General features: G+C 45.6%; 1 protein-coding gene across 1 annotated transcript in view; it reads left to right on the top strand.

Moving 5' to 3' along the window:
- The first annotated feature begins 9,723 nt into the window (after positions 1-9,723).
- DNAH7 (dynein axonemal heavy chain 7) overlaps positions 9,724-18,826 on the top strand; it is a 191,652-nt gene continuing 182,549 nt past the window's right edge. Inside the window, exons 1-3 of the mRNA XM_082219677.1 lie at positions 9,724-9,863; positions 15,717-15,782; positions 16,993-17,101. Of these exons, the coding sequence (XP_082075803.1) occupies positions 9,849-9,863; positions 15,717-15,782; positions 16,993-17,101 (190 nt within the window). The 5' untranslated portion in view covers positions 9,724-9,848. The remainder of the gene's footprint in view (positions 9,864-15,716; positions 15,783-16,992; positions 17,102-18,826) is intronic.

The raw sequence follows: 18,826 nt of genomic DNA, 5'->3' as shown, positions 1-18,826 counted from the left end.
CTGAGCCTTGGGCTTGCTGATCAGAAGGTCGTGGGGTTCGAATCCCCGCGATGGGGTGAGCTCCCACTGCTTGGTCCCTGCTCCTGCCAACCTAGCAGTTCAAAAGCATGTCAAAGTGCAAGTAGATAAATAGGTACCACTCTGGCGGGAGGTAAATGGTGTTTCCATGCGCTGCTCTGGTTTCTCCAGAAGTGGCTTAGTCATGCTGGGCACATGACCCAGAAGCTGTACGCCAGCTCCCTCGGCCAATAAAATGAGATGAGCGCCGCAACCCCAGAGTTGTCCGCAACTGGACCTAACAGTCAGGGGTACCTTTATCTTCACTCATGGTAATGAGCACATCAGAGAGAAAAGTATTAGTGTAGCCCCCTCCCTGATGCTAATTTTACAACATCTTTTTGATACGACCATCCTGCCACTCAAAGCAGTTTAGTCCAAAAATCTATTTTCCACCTGAGGCGATACAGTCTGGGATTCTACCACCGTGTCACATCAAAACATTAATGTTAGATAACAGATATGCCAGTGAACTAGAGAGAAATAGCTTTACATTATGATGCTTCCTGTTTTTCAGTATTCAACAATATATGGAATTGAAGAGTTGTAAGGGACCCCAACGTTGGGCTTGAACCCTTGACTCTGAGATAAAGAGCCTCATGTTCTGCCAACTGAGTTATCCCAGACAGCTTGAGCCAGACTGTCTCCATCTCACTTTGAAATGTTTTCCTGGTGTAATACAGAAAGGACCCCTTAATTATTACTTTTTTCAGGCATATAATAAAAATGTTCTGGTATTTATTGCCTCTCCACCAAACTACTCCATACCTGTTATGATGTGTAAAGTCCTATTTCTTTGACTAGCACTTATTTGATAGGCTGTAAGAGCCCTTTGACACACAGCCGACGTGCTCTGTGAACCTTAGTTGGCAAGGGCATAGTTTATCCTGTTGTTGTCTTTAAACATGCATGTGAACGTTTATGACTTTTTGTAAACTTTGCCCAGCAAAGATGGGAAGAAGGCACATGATGTAGCAACCTTGCTGAAGCTAAGCAGGTCTGGATCAGGCCGGGCCTGGATGGGGGAATGGCTTGCATGCTACCCTGGGAATCCATGGAACAGAAATGTAATAAATACCGTTTGTTGTATTAATTTGTTGGGGGTTTTTTTCTGGTGTGGGGAAAGCAACCCAGCAACATCGTTCCATATTACATTATATTTTTGGATCGTTGAAAAGGAGCCATTCCTTTTAATTGAATTTTTTTACTTAAATAAATGGATCAGGGTGATAACAGGACTGGGGACATAGCTGCCTATCTTCCACTGGCCAACAATGGGTCAAAGTGTGTGGGCCTGATAGATAATCCTTTAGTCTCTGTTTTCCATATTTCCCCCCGAATGCATTCTATTTACTCATTTATATCCCACCTTTCTTCTGTCACAGAAGCAAAGGCGATATTTATTTATTTTTTAAAAAACTTGTATACTGCAATTTTGTTTAAAATATCAAAGCAGTGTACAGCAATTAGGTATATACTGGGGGTTGTGCCCCTGCTCTTGTTGATGATGATGATGATGATAATAATAATAATAATAATAATAATAATAATAATAATAATAATAATAATTTTATTAGTTATACCTCACCCGTCTGGCTGGGTTGCCCCTGTCACTCCGGGTGGCTTCCAACACACATAAAAACATAATATAATATCAAGCATTAAAAACCACCTAACCACAGTGGCGTAGCGTGGGTTGTCAGCACCCGGGGCAAGGCAAGTAATTTGCGCCTCCTAACCCGTGGATTTGTGCCCCCTAACCTGTGGATTTGCGCCCCCTAACCCTAACCCCCAGATGTTGCGCCTGGTGTGGCCGGCCCCCCCTGCACCCCCCACGCTACGCCACTGCCTAACCATCCTCATCTACCCCCGCTTATCAACTCCCTCACTTTACACCTGAAGAACCTCTTCCCTTTACAGTTTGCCCACAAACCCTCCACTCCCACCAACCCCCCTTTCCCTCACAACTCACCCCAAAACCTGTTCCCCTCACAAGTCTCTCAAACCACCCCTTTGCTTACACCTCACCAAACCTCCCTCCCTTTTCATCTCGCTGCTGCTGATTATGAAGGAGATAAAAAAGTTTATTTTCCCATTTTGTTTCCTCCTGTTGCCGCTGCTGCCGCTGCCAGTGCCTGAAGAGAAGGAAGCCTTAATTTTGCAATGCGGGGTTTTCTCTCTTTCCTTGCCATAGCAGCAGCCTCAGATGTGGCGGCAGCATGGGGACAATGATGGGGGAGAGACTCCCCCCCTTTCCCACTTGTTATGTACTGAAGTTCTCACCCTGGGCCAGCAGGGGGATACTGTAGATAGTTTTCACTCAGGTCCACATATGCAAATAAGGAATTGAAAGTGACATTCAGTGATTGGATAGTTACAGAAAGTGGTTACTGTTGCGTTGTAGTGGAGCTCTATATAAGCAGGTTGCCAGAACCCTTCAGTTCAGTTCAGTTCTGTTCTGGGCCTGGGAATAAACAAGAGCTGTTTGAAGAATTGCTGTGTCGTCTGATATGTTCACCCACAACTTAACACCACTCCCTACTGCCAAAGGCTGTGGTGACAGGGGGAGCGCAGGAGAGCTTCCACAGCCCAATCTGTGCTGATCTGTTCCACCCTGTCTTCCTGTCCTCACTTCACTCCTTCTGGTGAATCCAAACCACACTCCTTACAGTTCAGCCAAACCACGGCCCAGGTGAGCCACAGAAGACAGCCAGGTCAAGACTGCTTCTGCTCCCTTCCTCCTCAGACTCCTACATTGCTGAGGCCAAAACGTCATAGTTGGTGTGAGGTGTGCAGCAACAGCTCAGCAGTATGGTTACTGGGGAATTGCTCCAGCGTGTCCTAGCTGTTGCTCTGCAGGTTGCCTGGGCTGCCTGCTCATTTAGTTGCTAGCCTGCATGCCTGCCCAGCTACTGTTCTGTTGTCGCACTGCAGTTCCCATTGCTGCCTATAGGCATCCGTGTGAACTGCAGCATGACGACAGCCTTACAATTTCGTTATATAGGAAGGTTACAAAAATGCACGTAAAAATTTAGCCCATCAGCTAACTAGTATTACAAAAGACGTTTCCTTAAATTGTCTGCATAAGCCGGGAAATGTCAAAATAGAAGATGCCTATTGGATCCCAGATGGAAGAGCAGCAACTCCCAATATCATGGACTGTAACTCTCATCACCCCCAGACAACTTGGTCAATGGTCAGGGATTATGGGAGTTGTAGTCCAACAACATCTGGGAACTCAAGGCTGAAGAACATTGAACAAAAGCATACCAAGTAGGTTTAATAAAATCCATATAATGTTTTGCAAAGTCACAATCTTTTGTGAATTTATAATATGCCTGTAACATGCCCAAGTATTGAGAGTGCTCTGTGTGCGTGTGTGTGTGTGTGTGAGAGAGAGAGAGAGAGAGAGAGAGTTTTAAACATGTAGAGGTACTGTCAAAAAGTGCCTTTGCTGGGTTACTGGTGTTATGTACTGAGTTGAATAGGATCCAAAATGCAGCAGTCTGATTGGTCCTAGAGCAATGCAGCAGTATGATTGGTCCGCAGGAGCCACCCAATCCAGTTCCAGGTGGAAGTGAATCCACAACCTGATTGGCCTACAGGAGAACCCCGGAATTAGCCAATCGCGTGCAGCCCATTGTGTAACTAATGTATATAAAGCAGATATTGTGGGAGAACTTCCATTTCCTCCTCACCACTATGAGCTGAATAAAGAGCATGAAATTCACTCTCGACTCCAAGTATATTTCGGTGAAGAAAATGTTATCTTTGCACAAGTGACTTGGTTAGTGTGTGTCTTCCTCACATAATGTTTTTTCCCTTCCAAAACCACATTCTTTTTTTAATCACTTGCAGACATTGGAAAGATGTTGCTGTCAAATTCCTTCTCAGCATATGAAATTCTGTTTTTGCCACTTGCAGTCATTTGCTTGGCGATCTGTTACGACATGCCGCTTGACAGAAGTGGCAGGAAATTTCTTGTTGGTTGTTGTCACAGGCAATTATGTAAACGCAATTCCATAGCAGTGAGGTCAAGGACGAAATTAATGTGATAAGGTATTTTATTGCACTAAATAAAAAGAAGGGGGGGGGAGAGATGGAATATGAACCTAGCTGTGACAGCCACTAGCTTATCTTATAAATACTGGTGGCAGCAGGTGAGGAAGGAACTGACACATGACATAATAGATTAGGTGTAAAGTTCAGGCAGCTGGCGATAAAGAGCAAGGAAATGAGAAATTGTGCAAATGGACAGGAATGAGAACAGTAACTCATCAGGTGCAGCAAGATGCGGTAAATGAACCACATACCCCACAAAATCATCAATGATTGTTACATATCAAAACTAAAAGAAATACAGAACTGTCAGGCGTTTCAGACCCTCCAAGTGTCCCTATTTTCCAGGAACAGTCCTAGAATGTCCTGCTTTTCCTTAGGATGTACCTATTTTCATTAAAGAAATGTTGGAGGGTATGGAATTGTGCGACCCCTGAGTCTTGGAGATGGGTAACTATACAACCTTTAGAGGACATGAAGGCAGCCTGTATAGGGAAGGTTTTAAATGTTTAATTGCCTTTTTTTTATATGTTGAAAGCCGCCCAGAGTGCCTGGGGCAACTCAATCAGAAGGTTGAGGTATAAATAATAAAATGATGATGATGAAATAATAGGGTGTCCCTATGTGCATTGGAGAAATGTAGGAGGGTATTATGCTTTGCTTTTGCTGCCTGAGGCAAATTAACCCCCCCCCACCCCACATTAGTACACAAAAAAGTCCAGTTGAATCAGGACAAAGGCACAACTAGTCCAATATTCTGTTCTCTCAATGACCAACCACTTGCTCCTGGCACTGAGGCCTAGTGGACTCGTGACTTTAGTCGGGATGGGGAACCTGTTGCCCTCAGGCAGAGTCACCAGTAGTGAAAGATGATGGGAGTTGTAGTCCAGCGACAATTGGTGGCCCAGAGGTTCCCTATCTCTGCTCTTCATGTCACAGAGGAGCCAAGCAAGGCATATTTTTTTCTGATGAGAAGATGGGGGAAGTGAACTTCCACGACGGCAGCCTCATATATGGCATTTGGTAGAAACATCAACTCAGATGCTTTTGACAGACTCATTCTGAATCTGTCAGGGCTCCATCCCTCCAAGATTAGGGCACATGCAAAGTAAAAAGTGCAAATCAAGGCTCCCCCCTCCCAGCCCTAACTTCTCAGGTGGGCGCCATTGCCATTAGAAGAGAAATGGGGAGGTGTTCGTGGTGAGGTCCAGCACCTATTTTTTCTTTTTAAAAAAAGAAGCACTGGGGCAAACCCTTTAACACAATCAACAAATTGTTTGATGTAAAGCTACTTCTTCTTCGGCGATCGCTTGTAGCCAAGATTGTCTTCCATAAACACGATTTTAACAGTGAGTCCGTAAGTGACTGTGAAGACCAATTCTGGATCCACACGTCCTTCCACAGTGGGGAGATAGGTTTCCGGGCGGGAGTTGATCATATGAGGGTTTGCCAAGTGTGCCTTCCTCTTAGTACGTTTCTCCCTTTCGTCCTGAGTTTGAGCGTCTTCAAAGCCTATGACACTTTTGGTAAAGGCTGTTCTCCAATTGGAGCGCTTGTAGGCCAGTGTTTCCCAGTTGTCGGTGTTTATACTACATTTTTTTAGATTTGCCTTGAGAGAGTCTTTAAACCTCTTTTGTTGACCACCAGCATTACGCTTTCCATTTTAAGTTTGAAATAGAGTAGTTGCTTAGAAGAAGAAGAAGAAGAAGAAGAAGAAGAAGAAGAAGAAGAAGAAGAAGAGTTTGGATTTGATATCCCGCCTTTCACTCCCCTTCAGGAGTCTCAAAGCGGCTAACATTCTCCTTTCCCTTCCTCCCCCACAACAAACACTCTGTGAGGTGAGTGAGGCTGAGAGACTTCAGAGAAGTGTGACTGGCCCAAGGTCACCCAGCAGCTGCATGTGGAGGAGCGGAGACGCGAACCCGGTTACCCAGATTACATGACTACCGCTCTTAACCACTACACCACACTGGAAGATGATAATCAGGCATCTGCACAACATGACCAGTTCAGCAAAGTTGATGTTGAAGAATCATTGCTTCAACCCTGGTGATCTTGGCTTCTTCCAGTGTACGTCAAGCCACATATAGCAGACCAGACACACGTCTTAATCGTATATTGCAGTTATTATTGTTATAAGTAATTCTGCCAGTACTTACTGGTATGGAGTACTGGTGCCTCTTTTTTTTTTTACTGCCCCATTGTTCTGGCAGCCATAACACTACTTTCAAGATAAGGGTAAAAGTAAAGGTAAAGGGACCCGTGAACAGTAGGTCCAGTCGTGGACGACTCTGGGGTTGTGGCGCTCATCTTGCTTTACTGGCCGAGGGAGCCGGTGTACAGCTTCCAGGTCATGTGGCCTGCATGACTAAGCCACTTCTGGTGAACCAAAGCAGCGCACAGAAACACTGTTTACCTTCCCACCGGAGTGGTACCTATTTATCTACTTGTACTCTGATGTGCGAACAATGGGAGCTCACCCCGTTGCAGGGATTCGAACCGCCGACCTTCTGATTGGCAAGCCCTAGGCTCTGTGGTTTAACCCACAGCGCCACCCGCATACCAGCCCCTAATTCTTTTAAACAAAAGAAGTACTGATTGTTATTTATTAATTGCTTTCCACATAAGTCCCAAAGCAATGTGCAAAACATTAATGGAAGACCGTGGTAATATTTTGAGCAACTTCATGGAGATTAATATTCTAAGGGAAAACCCTGTATACAAACATTCCTGTAATGCAGAGCATTTCCTGGTGTAGAAGTTGGTTTGAAAGGGAACACATGCCCCTTAGTGGTTAAATAAGATTATTACACTTAATTATAAGAGGAGTTCCAATTCTTTCCTATTAGCAAAACTTTCTGATTTTGCTTGCACTGTAATGAATATGCCTATATACTTTGATGAGTCAACACCTATTTGAATCCCCAGTGCAAGAGATGGAAAAAGTGAGAGATTTTTGGAATGGAGTAGCTTGTGGGGGTGGGGGAGAGCCATGGCTGGCTGACACACTGAACATTTTATATATATATATATATATATATGCAGGTTTTGGTGTCTTCGGGTGTCTTCCCGTGTAAGAGTCGGGGTGTCTGTGCGACGTTTCGACGAGGTCTCACTCGTCGAAACGTCGCACAGACACCCCGACTCTTACACGGGAAGACACCCGAAGACACCAAAACCTGCATTCCTATACCCGTGAAAATCTACGAAAGCATATATATATATATATATAGAGAGAGAGAGAGAGAGAGAGAGATTTCTTAGTTTACAAAAATTGTCTCTTTTTCAAAGTTGCGTTTTCAACAGATCAGCTTCATTTGTTGTGAGGCATTAGTGCAGGCTTCCTCAACTTCTGCCCTCCAGATGTTTTTTTTAAACTTTATTCCAAAACCGAAAAAGAATTACAAACATCAAATTCAAAATCCATATTTGTTTTGTAACATAAGCCTATTACATAATTGACCCTCCAGATGCTTTTGGCCTACAACTCCCATGATCCCTAGCTAGCAGGACCAGGGGGTCAGGGATGATGGCAATTGTAGTTGCAAAACATCTGGAAGGCCGAGGTTGAGGGAGTCTGCATTAGTGTTAGATTAGGAAGAAAAGGGGGAAAGAGGGGGAATGGCAAATGGGGTGGGGTCAGGGGTGGCAATGCTTCTCTTCTTCTGCTTAGTGTATGTGTGGGGTTTTGTGTCAGCGTCGCTTGTGTGGGTTCTCTATGTATTCGCTTGTATTTCCTTAGTGGTGGGAAACTGCAACGTTTCGTTGCAGCTTACAGACAACCCCCCCCCCAATAGAATTCTAGTTGTTTAGCTTAGGGCTGTGTTTGCTGCACTCTCTTCTAGCACGTGAGCAGTCTCTATGCCAGGCGAAATATTAACTGTGTTTTTGTTTTTCCTGGCAGGTTGTGGGGACTTCTTGTAGCCAAGTAAGATTGTCTTCCATAAACACGGTTTTAACAGTGAGTTTGTAAGTGACTGTGGAGGCCAGTTCTGGACCCACACATCCTTCCACAGTGGGGACACAGGTTTCTGAGTGGCAGTTGATCATGGGGAGGGTTTGCCAAGTGTGCCTTCCTCTTAGCACGTTTCTGCCTTTTGTCCTGAGTTCGAGTGATTTCAAAGGCCTTTCGTAAAGGCTGTTCTCCAACTGGAGTGATCAGAGGCCAGTGTTTCCCAGTTGTTGGTGTTTATACTACATTTTTTTATACAGTGGTACCTTGGGTACCCAGGGACGCGGGTGGCGCTGTGGGTAAAAGCCTCAGCGCCTAGGGCTTGCCGATCGAAAGGTCGGCGGTTCGAATCCCCGCGGCGGGGTGCGCTCCCGCTGCTCGGTCCCAGCGCCTGCCAACATAGCAGTTCGAAAGCACCCCCGGGTGCAAGTAGATAAATAGGTACCGCTTACCAGCGGGAAGGTAAACGGCGTTCCGTGTGCTGCGCTGGCTCGCCAGATGCAGCTTTGTCACGCTGGCCACGTGACCCGGAAGTGTCTCCGGACAGCGCTGGCCCCCGGCCTCTTGAGTGAGATGGGCGCACAAACCCCAGAGTCTGTCAAGACTGGCCCGTTCGGGCAGGGGTGCCTTTACCTTTACCTTACCTTGGGTACCCACCAAGGGACGTGGGTGGCGCTGTGGGTTCAACCACAGAGCCTAGGACTTGCTGATCAGAAGGTCGGTGGTGCGAATCCTCGCAACGGGGTGAGCTCCCATTGCTCGGTCCCTGCTCCTGCCAACCTAGCAGTTCGAAAGCACGTCAAAGTGCAAGTAGATAAATAGGTACCGCTCTGGCGGGAAGGTAAACGACGTTTCCATGCGCTGCTCTGGTTCGCCAGAAGCGGCTTAATCATGCTGGCCACATGACCCGGAAGCTGTACGCCGGCTCCCTCGGACAATAAAGCGAGATGAGCGCCGCAACCCCAGAGTCGGTCACGACTGGACCTAATGGTCAGGGGTCCCGTTACCTTTACTTCGAGTTACATAGGCTTCAGGTTACAGACGCTTCAGGTTACAGACTCCGCTAACCCAGAAATATTACCTTGGGTTAGGTAATGAGAACAGAACAGATCAGGATGAGAACAGAAATCGTGCTCCGTCGGCACGGCGGCAGCGGGAGGCCCCATTAGCTAAAGTGGTGCTTCAGGTTAAGAACAGTTTCAGGTTAAGAATGGACCTCCGGAACGAATTAAGTACTTAACCCGAGGTGCCACTGTATTTGCCTTGAGAGAACCTCTTTTTATTTTCCAATTTTTAAGTTCGGAACAGAGTCCTTGCTTTGGAAGACAACAATCCAGCGTCCGCCCAAGATGACCAGCCCAACAACTCCCATCACCCAGTCTGATCCAGAGCGCTAATGGGAGTTGGAGTCCAACTCGCGGTGGTTGTTTTTACAAAAGCAAAAGCGGGGCAGCTCTTTGTCTTCGCAGAACTTTCACTCGGGGGGACACGCCTCTCTCTCCCTCTGAGCCAATGGGAACTTCGGGTTCGCTGCTTCGGCGACTGGAATGTTGAGATTCCGCTCTCTCATTCGCTCGCGAAGGAAAGAAAGGGGGGAAAGCGCGGTTGGAGTCGGAGGCGTTGCTAGGCGACGGGGTTTCCCTGCTCAGCACAACATCCCCGCAGGGGAATCGCGAGCAGGGAGACGCGCGGATGAGCGGGAGGCGCCCCTGCAGCCCCCCCCAAAAAACACCCACTCCCGTTGTATTCAGCGTAGGGGCAAGCAGCTGGCTACCCAGCCATGAGTAGCGAGCAGGTGAGGGATGGAAAAGTATTTTGTGTGTGATTGTTTGTGTGTTTTTTAATTACAATTCAGCTTTCCCTCTTTCCCCCCCCCCAGTGCTGCTTCGCCTCCCCCCCAAAATCACATGGAAACCCCCTCTTAGAAGTGCTTCCAATGTCGATCCTGGCTAGCAGGATCACTGCTCGCGCGTGATCTCCAAGAGCCACAAAAAAGGAGGCACCGCTTGTCATTTAAAAGTTTTGTAAAACTTGGTTGCTTTTCGGTGTTTCTCTTGAACTTCGCAACTAGCTTTTCTCCCCGTGCCCTGCTCACTTCTCCCAGGCAAATTCATTCCCTTCCGTTCTGAGCAAAAGCACCCGACATTACTCCGATGAAAATAGGGAAATAAGGAAAAGCAGGACATTCCAGGATCAAATCAGAAATTGGGACGGCTTCTGTAAATGTGTGTGTGTGTGTTATCGGGCTGTTCTTGTTTTTTTTAAATTTTGATTGTTTATTTTGTGGTTTTGTATTTTGATTTTGTTCTGCGAACCGCCCTGAGAACCTCCGGGTATAGGGCGGTATATAAGCTCAATAAATAAATTAAATAAATGAATCCGGGACTGGAAAATAGGGACACTTGGAGGGTCTATATTAAAGGTAAAGGACCCCTGACAGTTAAGTCCAGTCATGAACGACTCTGGGGTTGCGGCACTCATCTCGCTTTACTGGCCGAGGGAGTCAACGTTTTCTGCAGACAGTTTTTCCAGTTCATGTGGCCAGCATGACTAAGCCGCTTCTGGCAAACCAGAGCAGCACACGGAAGCACCGTTTAACTTCCCGCTGGAGCGGTACCTATTTATCTACTTGCACTGGTGTGCTTCCGAACTGCTAGGTGGGCAGGAGCAGGGACCGAACAACGAGAGCTCACCCCGTCGCGGGAATTCGAACCGCCAACCTTCCGATCAGCAAGCCCTAGGCTCTGTGGTTTGCAGGTCACTGATATTATTATTTAGTATGCTCATATGTGTTTTTATCTTGCATTTTTATGCTGTTAACCGCCCTGAGATCTATGGATGAAGGGCAGTGTACAGCAGGCAGACCACAATATGTAGAGGGGGTGGGGTGGGGTGGGCTATGCTTGGCTTGGTGCGGGGTCTTATTTATTCATTCATTCAAGTGATTTCTTACTCACCCTTCACTGTTAAGTCCCAGGACAGGTTGCATGCAATCAAATCATGCAATCCAAAAGGAGTGAATCAGTTTAAATATACCAGGGATTGATTGATTGATTGATTTGATTTATTACGGCCATTGGCCCATATCTAAAACAACACATCAAGATTTATCCATAAACAAACAATTTAAACAGTTCCAAGTTAAAACACCCATATAAAACCAATTTTACTTCAATTAAGTAAACACTATATACAATAAGCTCCCTCTATGTCAACCGTAATTCAAATCCCTCGGGGATATGCGTCTTAGTTCTGGCACTTATTGATGGTTCTTAAGTTTGGCTAAGCTGTCAGAGTCATACAGTGATCCATTTCTCCTCTTATGAAATAAGACATTAATCGGGTATCTAGCGACTGCAAGGGATCTACTTGAGTCTTCGTCGTTTAATAAGTATATTATTTGGGCTTCCTGAGGTCTGGAATATACCAGGGAAAACAAGGAAAACAATTCCAAGCAAAAGCAGCACAGTGTAGAGTAACCAAAACAGAAGGGGTGAGTCCCAGTACCTTAACCGTCAAAAGGCCAGGGGCAAAGAGGTGCGTTTTTGACACATGACAGACGTTGCAGGAGAATTTAGGGGCTGCTACAGAGAAGGCCCTCTTAAGCTGCCATTCCTCTAATTTCTCAGGTTGGCAGAGCTACCAAGAAACTCTTGCTTGGAGGTGAAGAGAGAGTCATTAGCAATGGGTGGTGAAATGGTCAGGCAAAAATTTAAACTCTTCAGAACATGAGGCATTTTGGTCTACAAAAGTGCAAAGAGGCTGCACTAATATTAACACGTATCCCAATCAGGCTCCTTTATTAAAAAAAAGCAAAAGCAGATTTTTAAAGAGTCGTTTTAAAAAGTCAGTTGTAGAACTCAGTCTTAGCCACAGATTTATTAAACTGTAGATTCCAGACTATTTATAATTCCTGGTCAATAGTCCTGTGACTGTAATCTGTTTCAATTGTTGTTAATGTGGGGATGAATGACAGGTAGCAAATTGAAACATCTTGGGACTATGCCAGATCATGTCACCTTGAAGTAAATTGTAGACCTACTGAGATAATAACCATGCACCGTGTATACCGTACATGTTTCTCAAGGTAAGGCAGAGAGATTAGTTGGTCAGGAATTAACATCTGATGTACGCAGAAATCAAATAAGGAGAGATGATAAGAGAAATGATTTTGCACAAGACCTCTCAGTGTGGTGGACCAGTGGACAAAAATATCTGCGCATCATTGTTTTCAGCAGTAGGGGGCGTTCTTTCACTAGCTTGGTTACATAAATTTATTTAAACAAGTAAGGCTTGCCACTTACTGTTACTCTAGAATAGGAGGTTGTGTGTTTTTTCCCCTGAAGTTGATGGAACTCTCTCTCTCTCTCTTTTTTTTTTTTGCTATTTAGTATAAAGCAAATAGACGGCATAAGCTTTCTTTTTTTTGAAATGCCTTCCCCCCCCCTCCCTTCCTGACATTTACTTAAACATCCGTGCCGTTTGAGGAAGGAGCAGGTGGTGTAGCCATATTTGTTGAAGGAGACTTTAATATATTCATCTCATTAGCGGAAAGTTGATTGCAGGATGACATCCTCTAGGAAAACAAAAATGCAGCCCAAGCTCTTCAAAGTCAGGCATTTAAAAGGGATGTAATCCTCCTTGCAGCTGTTCATATAATTTTTAAATTAGTTTTTGAAAAATAAACTTAAGCAGACAGTTTGTATTTTTCTTTTTTTTGGGGGGGGGAGCTGGTGTTCTCACAACATCTTAAAGTGGCAGCGCTTTTTCCCCTAGAAGCATTTCCAATAAGAGAGGCAGCAGATTCTTTTGCAAAAATAAATAAATAAATAGGTAGGTAGGTAGGGCAGAGTTAGGAAACTTTGGCTCACAATTTCTTCCAAAATCATGGATTGCATAAATATAGAATACAGTGCTACCTTGGTTCTCAAACTTAATCCGTTCTGGAGGTCCATTCCAAAACCAAAGCGTTCCAAAACCAAGGCGCGCTTTCCCACAGAAAGTAATGCAAAACGAATTAATCCGTTCCAGACTTTTAAAAATAATCCCTAATTTACCATGAATTTTACTATCTAATGAGACCATTGATCCACAAAATGAAAGCAATAATCAATGTACTGTACTATAAAATAAATAAGACAGTATTGTAGATGATAATAAATAAAATTATTATTTTTTCTTACATACACTGATGATAGTCATTGTTTGGATGGGGGGCTTTTATCCATTTCCACAGTGACACAGTCAGTAGCTGAACTGGGTTCCACACAGTCACAACAACAAATTAACCAGAAAAGCCTCAAAAACAAAAACGCAAAATAAAGAGCAAAAACAAATGCGCCAAACTTAATCCATTCCAGAAGTCCCTTTGACTTCCAAAATGTTTGAAAACCAAGGTGTGGCTTCTGATTGGTGCAGTTGCCCCAGAAAGAATAGCCAACAGCCGCATCGAATGTTTGGCTTCCAGAAAACGTTTGGAAACCAGAACACTTTTGTTGTTTAGTCGTTTAGTCATGTCCGACTCTTCGTGACCCTATGGACCAGAGCACGCCAGGCACTCCTGTCTTCCACTGCCTCCCGCAGTTTGGTCAAACTCATGCTGGTAGCTTCGAGAACACTGTCCCACCATCTCGGCCTCTGTCGTCCCCTTCTCCTTGTGGCCTCCATCTTTCCCAACATCAGGGTCTTTTGCAGGGAGTCTTCTCTTCTCATGAGGTGGCCAAAGTCTTGGAGCCTCAGCTTCAGGATCTGTCCTTCCAGGGAGCACTCAGGGCTGATTTCCTTCAGAATGGAGAGTTTGAGCTTCTTGCAGTCCATGGGACTCTCAAGTGTCTCCTCCAGCACCACAACTCAAAAGCATCAATTCTTCGGCGATCAGCCTTCTTTATGTTCCAGCTCTCACTTCCATACATCACTACTGGGAAAACCATGGCTTTAACTATACGGACCTTTGTTGGCAGAACACTTACTTCTGGATTTTCGGCATTTGGGAACCAAGGCGTTTGAGAACCAAGGTACCACTGTATAGAATAGGTTATACCTTGAGGGAACAAAGCTGTTGGAAGCTCCAATAATGCATTTGGTATTTCTATAACAATTTTCTGCTCCAGTCCAGTGATGCTGCTCTGGTGCCTGCAAACATCACCCCATGGTGTAAATATTTAGTAGGTAAAGTTTTTTTTATATATATATATAGCTATGGAGATTAAATGATGTGAAAACTTCAGAGGCTTAATTTCTGTGGGTGGTATCCAGCTAAAGTATTCTGCCAGTGCAAGGCTGCACAGTGCAATGGAATTCTGTTCCACTGAACTGAATGGGAAAACCAGTTCACATCAAGCATGCATCCCTGTGCATTGTGGTGGTGGCAGCTTTGGGTATGTGTTGCATTGTTTTTGAAATGCACCCATTACACCTTTTTGGAAATGTTCCTCTTTGATTCCAGGAGATGTGTCTGTGAAACAGTTTGAGAGATAATGGTTTGATTTGTTGACTGGGTTGTCTTTCAGTTGGTTAGCTCAAAATCCAGAGAAAGGTGAATTTGTAGCTCCTAACAATCAGGGAATAAAGGATCCCTGTCCAGTCAAAGGCGACTATGGGGTTGCGGCGCTCATCTTGCTTTCAGGATGAGGGAGCCGGCGTTTGTCCACAGACAGGTTTCTGGGTCATGTGGCCAGCATGACTAAACCGCTTCTGGTGCAACAAAACACCATGATGAGTGCCATAGCACATGGGAACGTCGTTTACCTTCCCGCTGCAGTGGTACCTATTTATCTACTTGCACTGGCGTGCTTTTGAACTGCTAGGTTGGCAGGAGCTGGGGCAAAGAAGAAGGAGGAGGAGGAGGAGGTTTGGATTTGATATCCCGCTTTATCACTACCCTAAGGAGTCTCAAGGGACGCGGGTGGCGCTGTGTGTTAAACCACAGAGCCTAGGACTTGCCAATCAGAAGGTCGGTGGTTCGAATCCCCGTGGCGGGGTGAGCTCCCGTTGCTCTGTCCCTGCTCCTGCCAACCTAGCAGTTCAAAAGCATGTCAAAGTGTAAGTAGATGAATAGCCGGGAAGGTAAACGGCGTTTCCATGCGCTGCCCTGGTTCACCAGAAGCGGCTTAGTCATGCTGGCCACATGACTCGGAAGCTGTACGCCAGCTCCCTCGGCCAGTAAAGCGAGATGAGCGCCGCAACCCCAGAGTCGGTCAGTAATTTAGACACAGTGCCACCTGGGTCCTGGGAGTACTCAGGAGTGAGCCGTTGCCTCTTAGACTGTGGGGCATTTTCAGTGGAGCGAAATGGATGCAGCCACAGTTCTTGTGCAAGCTCATTCGTTTTAGTGAAACTGATGCAGCAGCAGCACTTCCATCCTTCATTTGAATGTGTTTATTTCAAATGCTCTGCTAACGTTAATGGGAGAAATATATACTGGTGTGCGTGTAGCTGTTGAATGCTGAGAAAAAAAGATGACAGTGTACTGCAATAAACGAGCAAGAGCCTAAGCTTAGGCGTGTTTATTCGGAATCAAGCCCTGCAGTCCTGTACAGGGCTTGCTCCTTGTAAATGCGATTAGGACTGCAGCTGTAAAAACGTTTTTAAAGCTTCATATTAAAAGTATACGTGTCTTATTTTGCCTACTGTTTTCACTACCTTGCAGCCCAAGCCACCCAACAAAGGGAAATTGGAGAAGCCTATAGCAAAATTCTTACCACTGGTGGATAAGGTAATTTTTGCTTTGCTAAACATTTTTAAGCATGCCTTTGGAGAGAAAATTCTGGTGAATAGCAAATGCATACAAGCATATATCTTGAAAAGTTTCTCCGTTTATTGCATTTATACCCTCCCCTTCTCCCAAGGAGCTCAAGGCAGTATACATAGCCCCCCTCCCTTTTATCTTTACAGCATCCCTTTGAGGTCGGCTAGTCTGAGAAAGATGCTGGCAGGCCCAAATCCTCCCAGTGAGCTTTATGAATGCCCTGATTCTGCTGAAGGTTGTGGCAGTGCCTTTGATCCAGATACAGCCATGAGCAGCAAAACCCATGCGTCCCCGTAGTGAAATACATGGCATAACCACTCATAATGGTTTTGGCTTTCATTTCCATTGAAAGATAGCAAGGTACCATTCACATCTATTAGAAAGGAAGTTCAGGGGCTGCAACTGCCTTGCTTCTGTGTGTATGGCTGCCTGTGCATGGATCACCACTCACGTAGTAGATCTGTGAGTAGTAGTAGTAGAAGAAGAAGAGTTTGGATTTGATATCCCGCCTTTCACTCCCCTTCAGGAGTCTCAAAGCGGCTAACATTCTCCTTTCCCTTCCTCCCCCACAACAAACACTCTGTGAGGTGAGTGGGGCTGAGAGACTTCAAAGAAGTGTGACTGGCCCAAGGTCACCCAGCAGCTGCATGTGGAGGAACGGGGAATCGAACCCGGTTCCCCAGATTACGAGACTACCGCTCTTAACCACTACACCACACTAGCTCTCAGTGGCACTGAGTGCTGCCTTTGTCTACACAAGGCAGATATTTGCATGTGCTGGAATTGTCCCTTCCCTGGGCAGCAACATCAAATACAGGGTTGTAGTTGCTGGACAGCAATTTCAGGAGTACAGATCCCTTACTGTAACCATAAACTGATTCCTAGATCGGGAAAGAGATCCACACATCCAGCAAGAGAGATCTGTGCATCCTTTCCTGTATTGTTTGACAAGGCAAGTGCGTATCTGAAAGCACACCCCTTTCCAAAATGGAGTGGTCATCCAGACAATTGAATTAGTCGCATGTTTGCAAATCTGATTTGCAAATTTTTATTTTTCATTTGCCTGCTTACTGATATCGTTGAATTAATTTCTTTGAAACGGCTTACAAATGGCATTAAGGACGGTCAGGCTATAGTTGCTGGCATCTTTCTACAAATGAGAAATTAAATGTTTCAGATAAACTGTAAGCCGATATGGCATCAGAATCCCCCTTCGTTCCACCTGCGGGGAGAGGAAGAGACGCATGTTCCAGAGGAGTTTATGATAAGAAACGAGGTGTCACCTGGTAAGCATAAAGCTGGATGCTTGTGTACAGATGAAAATGGTTATATCACTAGGCATGCATTGTTTTTTGCCCATTGTAATAACCTGGAAGATATGTGGGTGTTCTATCGATCATTTACTGGATTGTATTTTTGCATTTCTCTTTTAGTTTATGAAAACTGAATCAACCTCAGTGTAAACCCTGCTAGCTTGTGAAATGACTGCATGTAGGACACACTTGATATATGCACACGATATATGAACTAGCTGTCAGGCTTCAGGGAATTGACTTCCTCCCCACCTGGCAGTAGATAAGCAGAACAAAGGAAAAAGAGTCTTCTTACTAGTTGTTGTTGTTGTTTAGTTGTTTAGTCGTGTCCGACTCTTCGTGACCCCATGCACCAGAGCACGCCAGGCACGCCTGTTAGAAACTTTAATAATCACAGTGAGGGAACAAAGAACACATCTCCCAGAAATGGCGGTGCTCTCAGTTAAGGATTACACCCTCTTCCATCCCTATTAATCCACGTCCCCCCTACGTCTTGTAATCTGAGCTTGTCCCCTCTGTGCTTTCTGTTCTGACACTTTCTGAGCTCTTCTTGACCTTGGGGAGAGCGGAGGAATGCTGTCCAGAGATTGTGAATCTGTTAACTCTCTCTCTCCCAGTGTTTCTTCTCCCAGCTGTTCCCTATTTGGTATTTCCCAGCTTCTGCCTTCTGAACTATATCCCTCTGCAAACCGCTGTTCCAAATCTATACTGTCCTCCTGCTCCTGGGAAGATTCAGGATCAGGGGGAGGGGGTGGCTCCCACCATTCTTCCTCAGTGCAGCCCTCCTCAGCACGGTCCCTGACACTATCTCAACATAAGTTGATATCTTTTCCAGCAAAAGGTAGCTCAATTAATGAATTAAAACACATTGCACAAGTAAGGGCTTCTTTCCCCAGATGCATCCATCCCTTGTGACTGGCTGTGGCATATCAACAGACCTAGTATAAAGGTATTGTATTTGAAGTACGACGAGGTGATTAGAAAGGGTTGTCTGGGGTGATAGGTTTGTGATGGCCCAATCCTGCATTTTGGTGGTTACTCGGAGCTACAGCCACCAGGCAATGAAAATACACGTGTGAACCAGCCCTAATATAAAGGTAAAAGGTGAAGGGACCCCTGGCATTAGGTCCAGTTGCGGACGACTCTGGGGTTGCAGCGCTTATCTCGCTTTATTGGCCGAGGGAGCCGGCGTACAGCTTCCGGGTCATGTGGCCAGCATGACTAAGCCGCTTCTGGTGAACCAAAGCAGCGCACGGAAACGCTGTTTACCTACCCACTGGAGTGGTACCTATTTATCTACTTGCACTTGACATGCTTTCGAACTAGGTGGGCAGGAGCAGGGACCGAGCAACGGGAGCTCCCCCCCCCCATCATGGGGATTCGAACCACCGACCTTCTGATCGGCAAGAGGCTCTTAACTCTCTTTTGGGAGAGGCAGGAGCTGATACTGCAGAGCTTTGGTGTCACACGCTGGGTAGCTCAGTTGGTTAGAGCGTGGTGCTGATAACGCCAAGGTTGCAGGTTCGATCCCTGTTTGGGACAGCTGCATATTGCAGGGGGTTGGATCAGATGATCCCTTCATAGCTAAGAAAGGGAGGTGCTTCTTGTATCATAGGATCATATAGTTGGAAGGGACCACGAGGGTCATCTAGTTAAGCAATGCGGGAATCTTTTGCCCAACACAGGACTTGAACCCGC

This window comes from Podarcis vaucheri (genome assembly GCF_965113315.1).
Source record: "Podarcis vaucheri genome assembly, chromosome: 1".
NCBI classification, from domain to species: domain Eukaryota; kingdom Metazoa; phylum Chordata; class Lepidosauria; order Squamata; family Lacertidae; genus Podarcis; species Podarcis vaucheri.
This window is presented reverse-complemented; position numbering and strand designations above follow the sequence as displayed.